The 17964-nt window shown below is 60.9% G+C and overlaps 2 protein-coding genes across 6 annotated transcripts in view; one reads left to right on the top strand and one right to left on the bottom strand.

Annotated features, from left to right (window-relative positions):
* The first annotated feature begins 48 nt into the window (after positions 1 to 48).
* LOC106493399 (uncharacterized) lies at positions 49 to 5574 on the top strand. The gene is made up of 3 exons (XM_067295228.1): positions 49 to 87; positions 1373 to 1558; positions 3731 to 5574. Exons 1-3 carry the CDS (start codon positions 49 to 51, stop codon positions 4640 to 4642), a joined length of 1137 nt encoding a protein of 378 aa, XP_067151329.1. The 3' UTR covers positions 4643 to 5574.
* An 8-nt stretch (positions 5575 to 5582) lies between these two features.
* Positions 5583 to 17964, bottom strand: part of KDM2A (lysine demethylase 2A) — a 54219-nt gene continuing 41837 nt past the window's right edge. For all 5 annotated transcript variants that reach the window (XM_067295734.1, XM_067295735.1, XM_067295737.1 and 2 more), the window contains 9 exons: positions 12813 to 12896; positions 10311 to 10577; positions 10013 to 10144; positions 9843 to 9932; positions 8196 to 8908; positions 6874 to 7037; positions 6368 to 6526; positions 5956 to 6171; positions 5583 to 5764 (listed from right to left, as the gene is read on the bottom strand). In XM_067295734.1, the coding sequence (XP_067151835.1) occupies positions 5583 to 5764; positions 5956 to 6171; positions 6368 to 6526; positions 6874 to 7037; positions 8196 to 8908; positions 9843 to 9932; positions 10013 to 10144; positions 10311 to 10577; positions 12813 to 12896 (2007 nt within the window). The remainder of the gene's footprint in view (positions 5765 to 5955; positions 6172 to 6367; positions 6527 to 6873; positions 7038 to 8195; positions 8909 to 9842; positions 9933 to 10012; positions 10145 to 10310; positions 10578 to 12812; positions 12897 to 17964) is intronic.

Genomic DNA, 17964 nt, shown 5'->3' with positions numbered 1-17964 from the left:
CGGCCTCGGCCCGGGCGGCCCCGGCGCGGCCCTCAGCGGCGCGGGGGCATGGCGGCGGGCGGCGGGCGCTGCGTGCGGGTGTGCGCGGTGTGGCGCGCCGCTGAGTGAGTGTTGTGGGGTGCGTGTGTGTGTGCGTGTGTGTGCGCGTGTGGTGTGGTGGGTGCGGGTGTGCGTGTCCCCCCGGCGCGGCGCGGCGCGGGTGCCGGTGCGGCGGCGCGGGCAGCGGGCGGGGCCCGGGCGGCCCTCGGCCCTCGGCCCTCCCCCGCCGCCGCCGCCGCCGCCGCTGCTGCTGCCGCCTTCCGCCTCCGCCCGCCCGCCGCGCCGCGCCGGGGCACCGCGGGGTGTGTGAGTGGGAGCGTGTGTGAGAGTGACACCGGGTGTGTGAGTGTGTGTGTGTGTGAGAGAGAGTGACACCGGGTGTGTGTGACTCTGTACGTGATGTGTGTGTACGTGTGACCCTGTGCGAGACGCTGTGTGTGTGAGAGTGTAACCCCATGTATGCGTGTGAGACACCGCGCACGTGCGCGTGACAGCGGGTGTGAGAGCGTGTGCGCCCGTGGGAGGGAGACACTGTGCGTGTGGCTGTGGGCCTGTGAGGCGCCAGGTGTGAGTGTGTGCGAGTGCGTGTGACGCTGGGTGTGTGCATGTGCGTGTGTGTGCGAGGCACACCGAGTCTGACTGTGCGCGTGAGACACCAGGAGTGTGTGTATGTGATACCAGGTGTGCGTGCGGGTGTGGGGGTGCGTGAGAGAGAGACAGGGAGGGTGGTGAGAGGCACACCGGGGGTGCGTGTGTGTGTGTGTGTGTGTGTGTATGACGCCATGCAAGATGCCGTGTGTGTGTGCATGTGAGCTGCCGCACCGGGCTGAGGCAGCCGCCCCGCGCGACCGTGTCCCCGGCAGGGCCGCCCGGTCCCCGGGGCTGGGGCAGGACGCGCGGCCAGCCGGGGCGCCGAGGCTGGCGGAGGGGGAGCGTTAGGTAGCGCCCTTGCGCTGGCGCCGCTCTGGCTCAGCCCTTCGAGGCTGTCGAAAAGCGGCAGGCGAATCCATCCTTGCTCCAGCTCCGCTCCCAGCTTCCTCCCAGCCTTTAAATTGAGTCCAGCTGACGGACGGGAAGGAAAAAAAAAAAATCCTTGTGAAAAGCTCATTTCCAGGGAGTTTGGAGCATGGGGAGGGGCAGGAGGTCCCGTGCCACCTTGCAGGTCCCAGCAGGGAGAGGGGAGGCAAACGCGGGCCGTGCCAGGCTGCGACGGGACGGGAGCGAGAGCCTGGGCACAGCCACGCGGGAAGGATTAACGAAGCTCACGGTTTCGCTTCGTTTTAGCTGGCTGAAGCAAACCCGGCAGCAGCAGCTCGGCCGCCCCCAGGGATAGGCTGCTCCCGGGAGGCCGCGGCGGTCCTCGGGCAGCAAAGAGGCTGCGGGTGGTGGCGGTGGAAGCCGCTGGAGATGGGGCAGAGTCGCCCACCAGACCCTCAGCTCAGTGAAAGCGAGGACCGGGATTCAAGCGCCGCGCACGGCGCTCCCCAAAGCTTGCTCGACTCGGAAATTCAGCCCGGAGGTATGGCGGCTCCCTCTGACGGGATGCTTTTTTGGAGGAGGAGGAGGAGGAGATCCCAGGGCAGGAGAAGGGTGCCCAAAGGAGGTCAGGGCAGCGCTGGCGGACTGAGGCTCAGGACACAGCACGCGTCGCAGCCAAAAGGGCAGCCCCAGGCCTGCTGGGGCTGGCGGTTTGAGTCCGAGAAGAGACCCCTGGTTACGTGGGAGGGGTGGCCAGGCTGCCTCCGTCCGTGTTTTACGTGCCTCGCCTCGTAACGATGTCTGGAAGCAAAATGACTTTGCGCACCAAAAAGGAGGGGAATGACCCAGCTATGCCCAAGGTCAGGCTCAAAATGGTCTGAAGGGTAGCAGGGGACAGCTGCAGCAAGAGAAACCCAAAGGAAAGGCAAGGAGGCATCCCGCTGCGGTGCGGTCCCAGCAGCGAGCTCTTGCAGCCCACAAGCTGGTGCCGGACGTCCCCAGCAGTCGGACCGCGGCATCGCCGGCAGCCGGGGAAGGCTCTGCCAACTGGACGGTGCGTTTCGGGAGGTAAAACCCCGTTCCAAGCAGAGCCGGTGCCGGAGCCGTCCCAGCCGCTGTGCGGGGCGCTGGCAGGGCCGGCCCCGGCTGCAAAGCAAACACGAGCGGGTGCGCTGCCTCGTTACGGGGCAGGAGAGCGGAGAGGCGGTTTGGCCGGCGGGGGGAGAGGAGAGGGAAGCCTCGCTAAAACGGGCGACCGCTTCAGAAAGGCTGATCTCCGGCGGGGGTGGAAGCAGCAAAGCTTCGCCCTCCAACGGCGAAGGAAACCGCAGGGAGAAGAGAGGCGGAAAAAGCGCTCGCGTCCGCACGCAGCAGCAGGACGCGGCGCGGCGCGGCTCGGCTCGCTGCCGGGGTGGGGGACGAGCGGCCGCTGCCGCCTGCTCCCCGCCGCCGCCGCCAGGTTCCTGCACGGGAGCCCAGGCATGTGACCAAGCCCCACGCTTCCTCTCCACCCGGCGGAGGAAGCCCCCCGGGCCGGAGCGGCTGCAGAAGCCGCGGCCCCCCAGCCCAGGCCTCGGCCTCTCCGCTCCCCTCCAACTCGCAGACAAACAACGGGCAGAACCGGGACGCAGGGTTTTTGTTTTTCTTTAAATTTTTATTCCAAAAATCCACCCCCAAGAAACAAAATATTTCCCTTCAGAGGCTGGTATCTTCCCTCCCCCCCCACAACATCTCTTCCATCCCTGTGGTAATATGTCATGAGCAAAGATCCTCTCTAAAACCAGTATCGGAGAATGCTTAGAAAAGAAAAAAGAAAAACAAAACCAAAAAAAAAAAAGCCAACTAGCTCCCCTCCCTCTGCCCCCAGACAAGAAACCCCCCAACCCAAACCATACCGACTGAGAGAGCGTAAGACTTGGTTTGCTTTTACCCTTAATGCTTACATTTAATTTTAAAGCACAAACATCAGAGATGGACTCTAAATCGCCAACAAAAAATATATATTTACAATATTTCTCCGGGGGGAAGGAGGGGGGGAATTGAAACGAAACAAAAACACAACCAAACCCTTAAACAATAGTGACTTCTCTTGCAGGAGTTGTCTTTAGGGAGCAGTCTGGGTTGTTTTTAAATCACTAAGTGATTTATATATATATATAATTCTTTTTTTTTTTTTCTTCTTCTTCTTCTTCTTTCCTTGTGAATTTTCACCCCTCGCCCACCAAGGGGGCTGGGGTGGCCGGTTAGGTGGTAACAAGGGTCGCACCTTGATTTCGAGTCTCTGAAGCCCCAGGCGAGGGGGGGGGAGCCCGCAGGGGACGGCCGGAAGCCGGCCGACGGCTCGGCTCGGCTCGCCGCCCCGGGGCGCCCCGTCCCTCCCCGGCTCGGCTCAGCTCGCCCGCCTCCGCACGCCACCCCGCAGCGAGGGGCTGCTCTCGCTCGGCGCCGAACGCGGGCGTCAGCACGGAGAGATGCTCGCTTCCCTGCCGGAGGAAGCCCCTGACGCCCGCCCGGCCCGGCCCGGCCCGGGAAGCCCCGGGGCTGGCACGGGCCCCAAGGCCAGCTGCCTTCCCAGCTCCTGCTAAGCTTTACCCCAAGCTTTTTCCTTTCTCGTCGTGAAACTCAAATCAAGCCAAAGGAAAAAAAAGAAAACCGAAAAACAAAAGAAAACAAAAAACCACCAAAACTTTGATTTTTCTGCTGTCTTTCACAGGAGCCACCAACAAGAGAGACTAAGGCAGAAGGCTTCCACCGCCCAGCCGCGAGCGGAGGGGCTGGCACGCTCGCTCGTAGTCTCGTGGGTAGTTTTCTGCTCGAAGCCCTCCAGATTCATTGCAGCAAAACTCCCGTGTACCGAGGCACTGCGGAAATCATCACACTTGCATCTCCCTTCTCCGCCTCGCAGCGCTGGAGCGGGCTCTCGCTGGGGAGGGGAGAAAGCGCGGACCAACCCCTCGGCACGGGAGAGCAAAGGCATCTTGCCCAACACCTGGGCATAAATCCTGTGCCAGAGCCCTTGGCAGAGCCAGAGGGGCTGCAGCCGCCCTCTCCTCCCTTATTGCTTTTGAAGCAGCGAGATGACACGCGGGCTGGCCTCCGCGGAGGCTTCCCGGCCCCTCGGCCGTCCTTTCTCTGGGGCTCAGGAACCGGTGGCACACGGTGGGCTGGTTTGTGCTATCCGTACGCATTGCGAGGGGAACGGGGAGGGCCGGGCCAGGCTGGGGGAGAGCGCGCTGCGCAGTTGCTGCCAAGCGCTCGGACACCGGGGAAGAGACGGGGAGCATCTGGTCACAGGCAGAACAGGGAGGGAAATAAAATAGTGACCCAAAAAGAAGATTCCAACCTTTTTTCTTTTCTTGCTTTTTTTTTTGATTTTTTTTGTTTTTTTTTGTTTTTTTTGTTTTTAAAGTGCAAAAAGCTCTCTGCTGCCCTAGAGAGAGGTTCTTTGGACCGACCATTCATTGCAAAGGAAAAAACGGCAGCTAAAAGGGGGTGGGGGAAAGGAGAGGACAGTGGGGTGGGGCGTTTATGCCAGTTCGGCTCCCAGGTCAAAGAGCCCCGGGCAGAGACAGAGCCGCCTTTGCCCTTCTGGCCGTCGCAGCCCCAGAGTGCTTCACGATGCTAGGCCACGCGCAGGGAGCTGGGAAGGAAGAGGAGGCGACTCCTGTCCCCCCACTTGCTCACTCACCCCCGGCTGATGCTTTCCGAGTCCTCCCTGAGCTCTGATGTACCTGTGGTTTCTCCCCTGCTCCCTGTCGGCGCCCAGCCCCGGCCATGGCCGCGGGGCCGCGTTGGGACACGCGCTGCTCCGAGAAGGCTGGCGCTGCCCCGGAGCCGAAGCGCAGCGTCCCCCAGCCTCGTCTCCCCAGCGAGGGGAAAAACATGCCACAAAGCCACCCTGCTCCTGGCCCACTCGTGCCAGCTGCGTGGCCGGGAGAACTTGTGATATCCCGGCTGCGGGGCTCCTGCCCTCAACACTGAAAGAGCCGCCCGGGTGCACAAGAGCAGTGGGAGAAGGAGGGGATTCGATCACAGCCCCTGCAGCCAGATGAGGAAAACCATAAGGGGGGCTGACAGAGCAGGGCAAGCGATGAGCTGGTGGTCGCATGAAGGGGTACGTTTTGTTCCAGCTCTGCTCCTTCTTCCTTGGAGAGACCTTTACCCTCAAGCTTGTGCTAACAGGGAAGTGACAAGTGTTTCAAGGCAAGGAGGAGATGGGGAGGAGGGGAAAAGCAGGGGGAAGAGGGTGCCCCACTTCTCTGCACGGAGACCTCCATTACAACCTCCGCCTTAAGAGCAGCCAGCCTCCAAGATGGGGCTCCCTGCCATTTGCCTGTTCCTCCTCTGGTACTGGCCAGCCTGGCGGGACATCTTCATCGGCAGAAGTCCCAGGGGGAGGAGGAGGAAGGACGGCGGAGCGAGGCCAGCAGTGGCCCTGCCTGCCGAGTTGTGTGGGAGGCAGCAGCAGGACACGGAGGGCAGGGTGGGGATGCGGAGGAGCGGCTCTCCGAGAGGGGTGGGATGGGCTCTTTTCCTTCTCCTCAGTCTGCCTGGAAAGGGGGTCTCTAGCTGATTTTTTGGATCAGCTTCTCATCGGATAGGCAGTAGAGGCTGTTGATGGACAGGTCCGAGATGAAGTGCTCACAGGCTTTGCGGGTGATCTGTTTGCAACCTCGCAGGTCGATTAGAGTGACATTGGAGATACGTCGCAAGTACAGCAGGGCCTGGTCTGTCAGCTTATTGCAGCCTGCAGGGAGACGAGAGAGAGCGAGCTGCAGTGCCTCCACGAAGCCAGCACTGCGCTTCTGTGTGTCAGGCCTGCAAGGCAGGAAGGGAGGAGGGAGCCGCTTCTTGACGGCAGATTTGTCCGGCCAGCCCATCCCCAATCCAGCAGGGCGTGGGGAGGCCAGCCTTGGTCACGGAGAGCACTGTACCCACCTGCCATGTTGAGCTCAGTGAGGGAGTTGCGCGTGGAGGAGCCCACAGCCGTTAGGAGGTTGGCCGACTGGTCCGTAAGGTGGTTGCAGTGGCTGAGGTCAAGGCGGGAGAGCAGGGGCATATGGCGGATGATGAGCCGCAGTGTGGCGTCAGTGATGTCCAGGCCGGCTAGCCGGAAGTCGATCATGTTGCGGAGTTTGCTGCGATTGTCCTGACCTGCAGAGGGAGAGGTGTAGCTCAGTGCGGACATGCAGCTGTCTGCACTGCTGGCTTGGGGAATTCCAGATCTGGCAATGCCTCCCCGCTCTACAATCAAGAAGTCACCTTCCTCCAGCTCCCCACAACTTGTGGGGACCCTCCGTGGTCACGACCACCCCAGCCTTGCCCTGTGGCAGCCTGGGGAACAACTTACTGGGTTTGTCTGTTGGAGGCGTGAGCAAGTCCCGGATCTGAGGGTCCTTGATTCCTACTGCCCACCGAAGATCGAGGGTCCTGAGAAGGGGGCAGCTGGAGGTACTGAGAGCACAGACCGCAGACCAGGAACAGCCCGCTAAGATGAGGTCTTTCAGGCCTACCAGGAGAAGGAAGAGAGGTAACCAGTCAGCCGGGCTCAGTCAGCTCCAAGGCATCCCAGATCTCAGCCCTCTTTATCCAGGCACACAAGGAAACAGCTCCCCTTCCTGCCTGGGGTGGGATGGGGAGTCAGGCTCTACAAAGAGAGAGGTCAAAACACAGCTACTGGGGGCAGGGGGGCACTATCAGCTGCTTCTTAGGTGATGGGATCCAAGCACCCAAGAGCTTTCCTGCCAGCAGGTACCACAGGTGCAGAGCCTGCCTCTCGCTGCAGTCCCGCTGCGGGGAAAGCCTCCACGCAGGCTGGTGGCAGAGATGAGGGATCCCTCCCCAGCCCCTGCTCACCTGGCAGCCTGTTGACAAGCCATGTGAGCTGTTTTTTGGAGATATTGGTCCAGCTGAGATCGAGGCTGACCGGCTGTCTTTTGATGATGCCGCTCAGTGCCTGGGGGGTGATGGACTTGCACCTGCTCAAATCTATCTTTGTCCACAATCTCTTGTCACAGCACCTGGGGACAGGGACAAGGACAAGGTTAGAAGCCAAGGACCGAGAGCCCAGAGCCCTGCATGACAAGCAGCATATCGGTTTGAGTTCCAGGACACATGGGGAGGTTGGTGGGGTGTCCAGCCACCCAGGGATGCCTAGAACAACCCCAGCAGGATTTTGCTGCCACGTAACAAGACTCAGTCACAGCTGTTGGCCTGTTTGCCCCCTCCCGGGTGCTCCTCCTACCAGGGCTAAGATCTGAAGCATCCTTGCTCCCCAGCAGGCAAAACACACTCAGCCTGGTCCCACCCTATGGCCTCAGCAATGCTCCTCGGTTCACTGGGAGCCGCAACAGAGCCTGGAGGTGACACAAACTCCTCTCCCGTGGGAGCCTGGGGAGACTCGGGACCCAATTGCAGCCCAGCTCTGCCCTAACGGCCTGTGACGGGGGAGGGGATGGTCTCACAGCCCCCAAACCCCCAAGTACAGCAGCGTCCAGGTCTCCTGCAACCACTGCAGCACACAGTTCCCATCGGCCGCCAATCAGAGCGGCCCAGGCTGCTCCCGTTGTGCCATTCCCACTACTTGGCGGTTAGAAACCTCCCAGCTTCCAGTCGCCGTCTGTTCCCAAGCCCTGCATCCACAGCTGTCCCGATGCCAGCATTGTCTTTGGGCCCACTGGCCCCCGAGGCATTTCCAGCCAGCAAACCCATCCCCGCCTCAGCCTGCCTTCGCCAGCCATGCGTCGTGAGGCCGGGTCAGGATGGGAGGCAGGGAAGAGCTAAGATCAGGCCAAGCGGTGGGCAGGCAGAGGGCATCAGCACCTTGCAAGGACAAAAGCGGAGGGATAGGTGTTTGGGTGACAGCTTGCGACTGTCTCCCAGCAAAGAGGGCAGAAGGAAGGTCATGGACAGGGACGGGAGAGACCAGTGCACATATGGAAGAGGCAGCGGCAAGTAGGGCTGGCTGCAGGGCCCAAGGGCAATGTCGCCTAGCAAATGACAGCTCTGAGATGCAGAGGGAGTGCACTGACGGTGCTGGAAGTGAGCTCCCTTCCTCCCCTTTCCGCCTCTGGCTGTGTTCCTTTCAGGCACAAGGTTTGGTGTGACCATGCTTGGTCCAGAAATCAGGGCACGGGCAGGTCTGGCCGTGCTGCTCCCCGTAGGTCCCCCACACTCACCATTTGTACCAGGTCTTGCACACCCGCATGCACTCGCAGAGCTCCCTGCGAGTGAGGTAGCGGAAGACGGACATCCACACCTCACGCTGCATCCAGCTTTCCTCGCCCTCCTGCACCCGGCCCCCTCTGCCATTGAGCCGGGCTGCCCCCCCCTCCTCCGCGTTCTCGTCGTCGTCCTCTTCTTCCTCCTCGTCCTCCTCTGCAGCTGCCTCCTCGTCCCCCCCACCCCGCTGGGGCATCCTGGCTGGTGTGTGGCGCACGACCACGCGGGGAGAATGCTGTAGGTTGGTGGAGGAGGCTGTGATAGCTTGCAGTTTAGGGACAATGGAAGTGCCGTGGACGTCTTTGGTGGGGCGCTGCAGCGTCACGGTGAGGTAGGAGCCATGCAGCTTGGCCTTCTCCACCTCCGACAGCTCCTTCTTGCCGCTGGGATTGTTCTCTTTCTCCCGCACCATGGTTCGCTCAGTAGCCTGGAGCCGCAGCAGCTGCCGTCGCTTGAAGCGCTCGTCCCTGCTGGCACTGTGGTGGTCACTGGGGCCGGCTCCTGGGGATGAGCGTGTCACCACACCTCGTGGTGACGCCGGGTCGTGGATCAGCTGCAGCATGGGCGTGGGCGAGTTGGGTGGGGGGGTCAGGGGCTCCTCACAACTCCGCAGGGGCCGCAGCACCTTGGCTTGCGCCGTGTCATCATCGCTCTCCTCCACCTTCCGCTTCTGTGGGGAAGCGGGGCAGAAGGTTAGTGGGGATGGAGCAGCAGCAGGCCTGGGGAAGGCACCCCTCCTCATCTGCACCAGCCGTGCCCAGTTCCACCAAGACTAGAGTTCACGCACACCGGTAACCAACACATTACTTCCTCTGAGACCTCTGAGGTTGGAGGGAGTTTCCACTCTGTGCCTAGCAGCCCCCCTGCCTCTTGCAGTGGAAACCCTCGGGATCACAGCTCAGCACAGCACATTACAGGGAACAGGGGTGCTCATCATCTCTGCTTTAAGTGCCAGTGGACCATGGAGACACACAGAGACAGGCAGATGTGCACCCCAAGCATGCGCATCACCCAGGGGAAGGTGAAGGTGCCCCCGGCCCAGTGCTCTCAGCCTGGCTTGCCTTGGCTGCCACATTTCCATCCACAACAGCAGTCACGGTCCTACAGATGACCCGGTAGCCGTAGGCTGGTCTCCCGGCCAGCTGCTGCTGCACGTAGTCTGCTTGCTGCCTGGCAGAGGGACCCGGGTGCCCTTGCCGCTTCTGCGGGAGCCTGGCCTTGACTCGCTGATGGGCTCTCTAGGAGCACCGGGGACAGAGAGCAGGGGGCTGTCAGCTCCCCCCACTGTGAGAGCCCAGGACCCGGCTGTGGCAGCACCTCCACCGCTGCAGGAGGCTGCCAGGTTCCCCGAGCGCCACTGTGCTGCGCCCTGAACGATGCCCATCCTCAGTTACTGCCTTACTGGTCCCCTGGGGCTTGCACTGTTCCCTGCCTCCTCTCCAACCCTCTCTGCAAGCCCTCCCACACACCTCTGGCCCTGCTGCCCTTCGTGTCACCAGGCCACTTCTGTGGCCTGGCGTGGCTGAACCCTGCCTACGCCCCAGCAGGATGCAATGGGATGGAGAACCCACATCACCTCTGTCCCAGCATAACTCGCCTCGTACCTGGCCCTTCTCAGCATCGTCACCCTGGTAGCATTTAGGACACTCCCAGCAGTTGGGAAGCTCATCGTTGAGCAGACCTTCCCCGTCCATCTGTGGAGAGGACAGTGCAGGTTAGTGGTTGCCCCTCCCTGCAGCCAAGCCCTGTCCGCCCTGGTGCCCGAGCTGCTCACCTGCAGGCAGCCAGGGTGAACAATCTCATTGCAGATGCAGCACTCCATGAGCTTCTTCTCGAAGTCCTGTGAGTCTTCGTTCTGATCCACCTCCCCACAAAGTGCACAAGTGACTGAGTGAGGCAGCCTAGGCTACAAAGGAAAGCAGGGGTGAAACCAGGGCAAGGGAGGGGCCAAATGTCCCCCAGGAATCAAAAATCTTGTCACTGCCCTCCTCTCTCTGACCCTGGAGAGCCAGACAGGGTAGCTGCCGGGCTGCAGTGGGTTTCTCGGGAAAAGGATCAGGCCACAGACTCACCGCTAAGCACTGTCGGAGGACGCAGGACTGCTTCATGCGACCAGGCCCACCAAACTTCTTCATGTCCCTGCAATAGTGGCACATGCCACACTCGCCCTGCATGCAAGCCTTGCATTTCCGGCACCTCACCCGCCTCCGCCTGGCTCCTGACACGATGGGAGAGACCGTGGGCCTGACGGGTGTTGGGCGGGGGGTTGGCTTCATGGTGTGAGGCTTGGTGATGGGTATGGTGGGCAGGCGGACCCTCAGCCGGGCCTGGAGCTTTAGCTGGCAACAGAGAGAGAGGGAAGTGGCATGAGATGGAGCAGATTGCTGGATTCAGCTTGGATGAGAAAGCCTCTGATCTCAGGCTCCAGAAGGAGCTTCCTAGCTCCTTCACCTCTCTGCAGGAGAGAGCTGGAGACAAAGGAGAAGTCTCTATCAGCGCTGCTAAGAGGGGATCTCCTTGAGCAGCACCCATTCAACCTTCGTCTCTGCATGCCAAGGGCTCCCATTACTCCCCTCCTTCCCCTCAGGAGCGAGAACCAGTTCTGAAAAGGGCTGCTGAGGCCTGAAAGCAATGCAGTGCTCCAACAAACACGTTTTATTTCCGAAGCAAGCTGCCAGAGAAAGCTTGCCTGGGCAGCTTGAAAATCTCTCCTGTCTCTCCGGGCCTCCGTGCAGGCTTAGCTCCCTCCCCAAGCAGCGCAAGGGGACAGGGCTTAGCTCCAACGTAAGTGCTGTGCTTCTACAGCGTTTGCTGAGTGCCTGATGCCTCCAGAACTGGAGCTGGCCAGGGTGCCCAGAGCACAGCAGAGCAAGCGCAGGCCTGGGAGAGCAGATCTACCCTGCAAACCTACCTGCAGGGCTAGAGTGGACCAGGACACTGATGTGGACAGGGGTACTTACATCATGAGGTGGCTGCTGGATTTCAATATCCTGCTGGGCTTCAATAGGCTCCCTCAAATGGCCAGAGTTCTGCCCTGGGGGGAAGCTCGTGCTCGAGTCCACAGGGACCCAGCTCAGCTCAGACCCCTAAATCCTGTGTGCATGACTTCTGTCCAGCCAGGCTTTACTGGCCCTGACTGCTCCAGCTGTTCTTTTCTGCGAACTGAAGGCATGATGGGAACACCCGAGCACCCTTATTTACAGTACGGGTGGGACAGCACACCTCTCCAGCAGACATCTGCTGCCACACGTCTCATCAGCCCTCAGAGCAAATAGGCTGGCTGCAGCATCCTTCCGGGGACAGCCCCTACGTTGAGTGCCCCAAAGCTGAAGGGCAAGGGACAGGGCCTGCGCCCAAAGGACCCAGCACAAGGACAGGGTCATGGATGTGCCAAGCATCTGACTGCTGCATCCAAAGTGCGCAGACATCTCCAGGTCTCTACTCCCAGAAAAGCTGCCAGAGGCAAGAGGAGATGCTCAACCACCAAAGCTGTGCTCGATCTCGTTGGACAGGGTGAGCAGACACAGGCATCTCCAAAGGGCAATTTGAGAGGCTTGTTTGCCTCCAAGTGCCCAGATTGGGTGTTGCCAATCCTTCCCAGTGTGACAGGGTCCTGCTCTTCCCATACATCAGTCTACCCACAAGCCCGTCTCCCAGCAGGAAGGGAGCAGTGACCTATGGGAGATGTGGGAAGGCAGCCTGAGGAGGGGGATGGAAAGCCTGGCCAGCCAGCCTACAACAGAGGCCGCTCCAAGCGTCTCCATCCGCCCAGCAAGCTTGGCCTGGGATGTGGCCCGGCTTTGGGCCCTGGGTTACAAGCACAGTCGGAGAGGGAAGGGCAAGGGCAAGACAAGAGGTCCCTCTCCTGAGGAGCTGGCTGCTCTCCGCAGGGAGAGATTCCTGGAAGGAAGGAGCTGCCTTCTCTGGGGTTGCGAGAGCCAACTCTACAGCACAGGCAAGCATGCAGGTGTGCTGGCAGGGGCACAGACCCAAGGGGGCACACTCACCTAGCGGTGAGGGGCTGGCTTGCCAAGGCTGCCTTGCCCACAAAGTGGGCAGGGTTGATGCTTATCAATTCCCACACCTTGCCCTTCACCTGTCGGGGGAACGCAATAGCACTGTGTGCCCTGACACACAACATGGCTCACGCCTCCCAGGGCTCCCCCTGCCAAGCCAGAGCGCGGCGGGGCGAGCTTCCTTTAGAGAACCGCTCCTTCCACCACCAGCAAGACTCTAGCTCCTCTGAGCACAAACTAGGGGCTGGAACACATGGAGCAGCTGGGGATGACCCAGTTACCCCCCACCAATTGAGCAAGGGTAACCAACGCGGATATCCTCAGAACTGCAAATAAATGCATTTGCTCAAGGTGCTGTAAAGGCAGCTGAACCCCATGCTCTGCCTCTGCAGCGCTCCCCTTTCCGCCAACTGGCTGGGGCTCCCCAGGCAGATACACCGGTGGTGCCACCGCATCCCGGGCCCAAAGGGCAACTCGGCTGATGGCGGGGAACTGGCTAAACCACGTGCAATACCCTCCCAGGAATGGCTCCTGAAGCCCCCTCTTCACGGCTCCTACCTTATCTCTCTTGGGCCACTGGACGATAGGGACGCCTGTAAGTGCCAGTTTGGGGTCGCTGTTTGCGTATTCTTCTAGCAGCAGCTGATGGAGAGATTTGGGGGGGGGGGGGGGAGCAAAGAGACAAAAAGCACAGGTGTGAGCACAGCGAAACAACGCTCCCGCCAGCGAGGCAGGCTCTGACCAGATGCCAAGGACAGCATGCCTCAAACGCGGCTGGGAAGGAGCCCTCCTCTACCCACGCCTGCGAGCAACAAGCCCTCCCCACATTAGACAGACAAGCTCTGCCGAGTCGATCTGCACGAGCGCTTTCATCAACTGCATTTCAGCCCCGAGGCCCCGCGCTGTGCGGTGGTGGGGGAGAGCGCCGAGCTTTGCCAATCCAGCGGGATTCACGGGGGAGAAAGCGCGACGGTCCCCCCCCCCTTCCGTCCCCCCGACGCTCCCCAGGCGCGGAGCAGCTGGAGGGTGGAGTGGCTCTAGGATGCGGCACCCCAGCACCCCCTCCATGGCGCGGTGCAAGCTGCCAGGTAGCTGAAAGCTGCTCCCCCGCACTGCCTCGGGGTTTGGCTTCAACATGAGAGATCCCCAAGCACCAAGGCTCTGGCCGGGGGGCTGCCCCGAACGGGCACGTTGCCCTACGGCGTGACGGGCACCCGTGCTCTTGGCAGACGCGGGCTCCCTGCGCTCATCTTTGACGTTTCGGCTCTCCTACTCGCCCGCTTGATTGCGGCCACCCCCCCACTCCCCCAAAAAGCCGTTCCCCGCCGAATTTGCCATTGCAAAAGGTGCTTTATTTACTCGGCGTTGCCATGGCTACGCTTGCAGGAGCCTCCTGCCGGCATCCCCGTGCGCGCCGAGCGCCCGCGCTTCCCGCTGCCAGGCGGCGCCGGGGCCAGGGGCTGGGCTGGCTTCCCCCGAGGGGCTGCCCGCTCCCCGCGCCAGCGCTCCAGCTCGACTCCCGCACAGGGCGGCTTGCCAGCGCTTCCCCCGCCCAGCTCCGGAGGCTGCGGGTGGCAGGAAGCCGCGGCCTCCCCGCCGCTCCCCAGCAGCGCGGCACGCTGCCTACAGACTTTCCGCCTCCCGGGCGACCTTCCCCCGAGCACGCGCTGCAAGGAAAGGTCAGGGTCTGGGGGTCGCATCTGTACACGCACACACGCACGCACACACACGTGCGCGCAGGGAATTGGGGGCTCCCCCTGCCTTGGGCACGGTGGACGGTGGTTGGGGCACGCTCCGAGCCGGAGCGGTCGGTGGGCTCCCGGGGAGCGCCGGGGTCCCGCGGCTGCATCCCGCTCGGAGCCGGGGGTGGGAGACGGCCATCTCCCAACGCCCCGCGCGCTCCAGCGGGAGCGGACAATGCGGAGGGGAGCCTGCAAGCGCGCCGCACGCTTCCCTCTCTGCCCTGGCAGGAACTCGGCGCGAGCCGGCGCGCCCCGCGCAAGCCAAGGGCGAAGGCGAGCCTGAGCGCCAGCCTGAGACCTCTCCGGGGAAGCGGAGGACGCCCGGGTCCCCCCGGCGGTCCCCTCCCGCCCCGCCTGGGGCCGGACTGCCCCCGCGTGCCCTCCCCACCCGCCGAGCGTCGCCAGCTGCCTGACCTTGCGCTTCTGGAGCTGCCGCGACTCTGGGGCGAAGTTTGCCGAGCCCTCTTTGTTTCGGTGCCCGCACTGCGAGGGCTGGGGGCCCCCCCCCCTCCCCGGACACCTCCGCTCGCTCGCTCAGTCCGAGCGGACTCGAGCCGGACCCCCGGTCTTCGGGGACATGGTTGGGAGAGCGGCCGCGCCCCCCGCCCCGAGCCGGCCCCTGCTCCTCCCCGGCTCCGGCAGCTAGGGCGGCAGCCGCGTGTTCCTCCCCGAGCCCTTGGGCAGCAAGCGGCGGCTTCCTGAGCCTGAAACAATGCTGCTGCGTCACCCACATGCGGTTCCCAGCAATGCTTTGCAACGGGAAGATGGCAGAAGAGAAAAAGCGAGCGAGCGAGCGAGCAGAGGGCAGAGCCGTTCTGCTGCAGCGCCGGGAGGGGCTGGGACAGGCGGCTGGCGCGGCGCGGATTGGCGCAGGGGCCCGGCCGGCGCGGCCCACCTTCCCCTCCCCTCCTTCCGCCACCGCAATCGGAGAACCCAGGGCCAGCCTCCCCCAGGGCTCCGGGCAGGCTCCGGAGAGCACGGCGGAGAGCCGCTAGCCCCCGCGCGCACCCCAGCCCGCCAGCGCCCTTGCCTTGCTCGCGCCCGGCCTCCCCACCACCACCACCACCACCTTTCTTTTGTCTTCGCCAGGGCGGTTTTCGGGGCTCCCGCTGGAAGCTGAAGCCGCCCGGGTCTAGGAGACATCGGAGGCGCGAGCGGGGAAAAAGGGCTTTTCAATCACAGCAAGGAAGATGAGCCTCCCGGAGCACGCGGGCTGCAGGCACTGGACCCACACTCTGCTGCCGTGGACGCACGGACCTCCCCTGCCCTGACAGATATCCTACAAGCTAAGTTTGGGAGCGGCTGCGCTCCCGAAGCTGCCGCTAACCGAACTGCTAGAGGGGGACAAATGCACGTGGGCGAAGCAACCGCCAGCCCCAGCTTCCCGACCCTGACTCCAGACCACCGCAGCCGAAATGGAAGAAGACCTTTACATAAAGCAAGCTCCCCAAACGCAGCTCGAGAGAAGAACGACTGCTCCCACTTGTCTGACGCATCCAGAACATCTGCAGGTGACTACAGCTTTTGTGTTTCCTGCCCCGAAAAGCATCGGAAGCAAGCTGCACGCTGACCAGACATTTAGGTCTGAACTGTCACCATCTAGATAGGTAACGCCACTGTGACGCCTTGAGGGTCACCACAGGGAAGTCACCCTTGGGCTCTAGGCACAGGCTCTTTGCACGTACTGGCAGATGTTGCTGCCTGGATCACACTGGGGACACTAACACCTGCCATGAGGTTTGGCCCTGTGCAGAGGTTGGGTGTGTTGGGCGCGTGCTCAGGTCACATCTCATCAGGCAGCAGGGCAACTGAGAGGTCTTTGGCCCTGCTTGCTCCAGGGTACGGCATTCCCACTCGGCCCCTTTGCCAAGCGACTGTGGGAAGTGTCAGACATCTCATACTGCTGGCATACACATGGGGGATCTTGCACATGGCTCAGTGTTTCAATCCAGGGTTGTCTAGCCTCTCCGGAGCCAGAGAGGGGAGCCCAGACAGTCCTGCCTTCCCACCAAAGGACAACCTTCTCAGAAGGTGACCTTGACCTTCCTTGTCCAGCCCCAGTGGAAGCAGCCCTCAGGCATCACCGAGTCTGCTCCATGTCCTGTAACCCTTCAGCAAATGGGGACTGTGTGACCTCTCCCCATAGGGCCGACGAGGGAGTGAAAGTGGCCCGAGACCACTCACTCCTCCCAATCCTCTGGGCTTCAACAAGCTTCTCCCAGTCACAAGCACCTGGAGAGATGTGCTCTCTCAGGAAAGCAGATCCCACCTGGCAGATTTACTGAAGCAGGGATGGGAGAGCATCAGGCACAGGGAATATCTCAGGGAGACCTGACCCACAGGAGGAACAGATCAGACAGAGAAGGAGAATAACACGCTTCTGCAGAGAAGCAAGATGTCTCCGATCCTGGAGGAGACCTAGCACAACACTGAGCAGCTGCCACGTACACAGACAATGCCAGACCAGAGGCTTTGAGATGAGGACCTGGAAATGGGATTTGCATTTCTGGGAGAAACTCTCCTCGTTTCTGCAATGCTTGGTACTGCAACACCTATACCAAGGCCTCCATGTAGAGCCCTATCATAACCCATTTGCAGTAGTTACCAAGGCAGAAGTGCCTGGTGGCACTGCATCACCTGGTTCAGATGTGGGCTTGGCTCACCACCAGTCAGCACACTGCAAGTCTGACAGCCCTCTAGAGATGATCCAACAGCCAAAGGAACTAGACCCTCATAGATCATCCCACTCCTCTGAAGAGTGAGCGAGGGAAACCAGCACACCCTAGGTTGGTTCAGAGATGGACAGAAGTAGTCAGAAGATGAAGAAACCCAGGGTGATGGGACCTCTCTGACGTTCCATCTTTGCCAATGACCTTTCCAAAGATCAAAGTCCAGACAGTGCATGGAGACATCAACAAATGCATAGAGATTTTTTTTTTCCAGCAAGCCATCAGTGCTACAAGGCAGCTACAAGGTGTCACCACCTTGTTTCCTGAAGGAAAATTTTCTCCTAATGCCAAGTTAGAAGTAGTTTTGATTCATGTGGGCCCTCCTGATGAAGACACTGGAGAGCAGCTGGTTCAGAAGGCAGTGACATGGTATCATCAAGAGCTTTCCCAAGGAGACAGGCAAAGCTAGAGTGGTTAAGGAGGACGCAGTGATGGCAATGTGCTCTATCTAAGCTGCCTGACACAGCCTTAACCTTGTCTGGGATGGGTTTACAGAGTCTCAGTGGACAGACAATCCCTTCTGCCATGGAGCTGGAAGCATATCTTTGTCACATCCAAAGTATCAGGTCCCACCATGTGACAGCTCCAAGATCAATTCATGACAAGATGCACAAGCAGATTTCCCCAAGTGACCCAACACACAGAGACATCCTGAACCCATGATCACTACCCAAAAGGCAGTGGGAAGAGGGTGCATTTGTCTGGCCTGTGTCTCCTCACACACATGCCTGGGGACACCAGCTAGCAGAGGATGGCAGGAAGCACATCAGGGCATTTGATCTGACAGATGCAGGTGCCCAGTTGCTACTTGCATGTCTGGGCTCTACAATGAGAAAACTGCAAGTTCCAACACATGGGTAGCAGACATACCGTAATAAACACACAGATCAGTTGGGGCCAGGGAAGGATCCAAGCCTGGATGTATACACGTTTGATCCATCTTTCTTTGAACCCACGGACACCTCTATGAAGAGTTCAACTTAGTGTTCACCCATGACAAAGAAGCCCAGAGCATACAGCATCAAACGCTCTCACCAGCCCCAACCTGTACCCACCAGGTCAAAGATCCAAGCTTTGGCCTTGCATCACAGCAACCACACACCTTGTGCCATTTCCAGGTACTCCAGTTGCCACAGTATCGAAAAGCTTCCACAAAGCAGCATCTGCCTAACCGGAATACAGCTGTGTAGTGATGGTAACAAAACAAAGCTAGCGAGTGCCAAAAACACATTGGTGCCA

Source organism: Apteryx mantelli, chromosome 4 (assembly GCF_036417845.1).
Source record: "Apteryx mantelli isolate bAptMan1 chromosome 4, bAptMan1.hap1, whole genome shotgun sequence".
Lineage (NCBI taxonomy): Eukaryota > Metazoa > Chordata > Aves > Apterygiformes > Apterygidae > Apteryx > Apteryx mantelli.
This window is presented reverse-complemented; position numbering and strand designations above follow the sequence as displayed.

What these genes read in the sequence shown, in the direction of transcription:
- LOC106493399 (XM_067295228.1), top strand. Translation starts at nt 49, where the DNA reads ATGGCGGCGGGCGGCGGGCGCTGCGTGCGGGTGTGCGCG. An exon ending in GCTGCGTGCGGGTGTGCGCG is followed by an intron (nt 88 to 1,372) that starts GTGTGGCGCGCC and finishes CCCCAGGGATAG; the next exon opens with GCTGCTCCCGGGAGGCCGCG. An exon ending in CTCGGAAATTCAGCCCGGAG is followed by an intron (nt 1,559 to 3,730) that starts GTATGGCGGCTC and finishes TGTCTTTCACAG; the next exon opens with GAGCCACCAACAAGAGAGAC.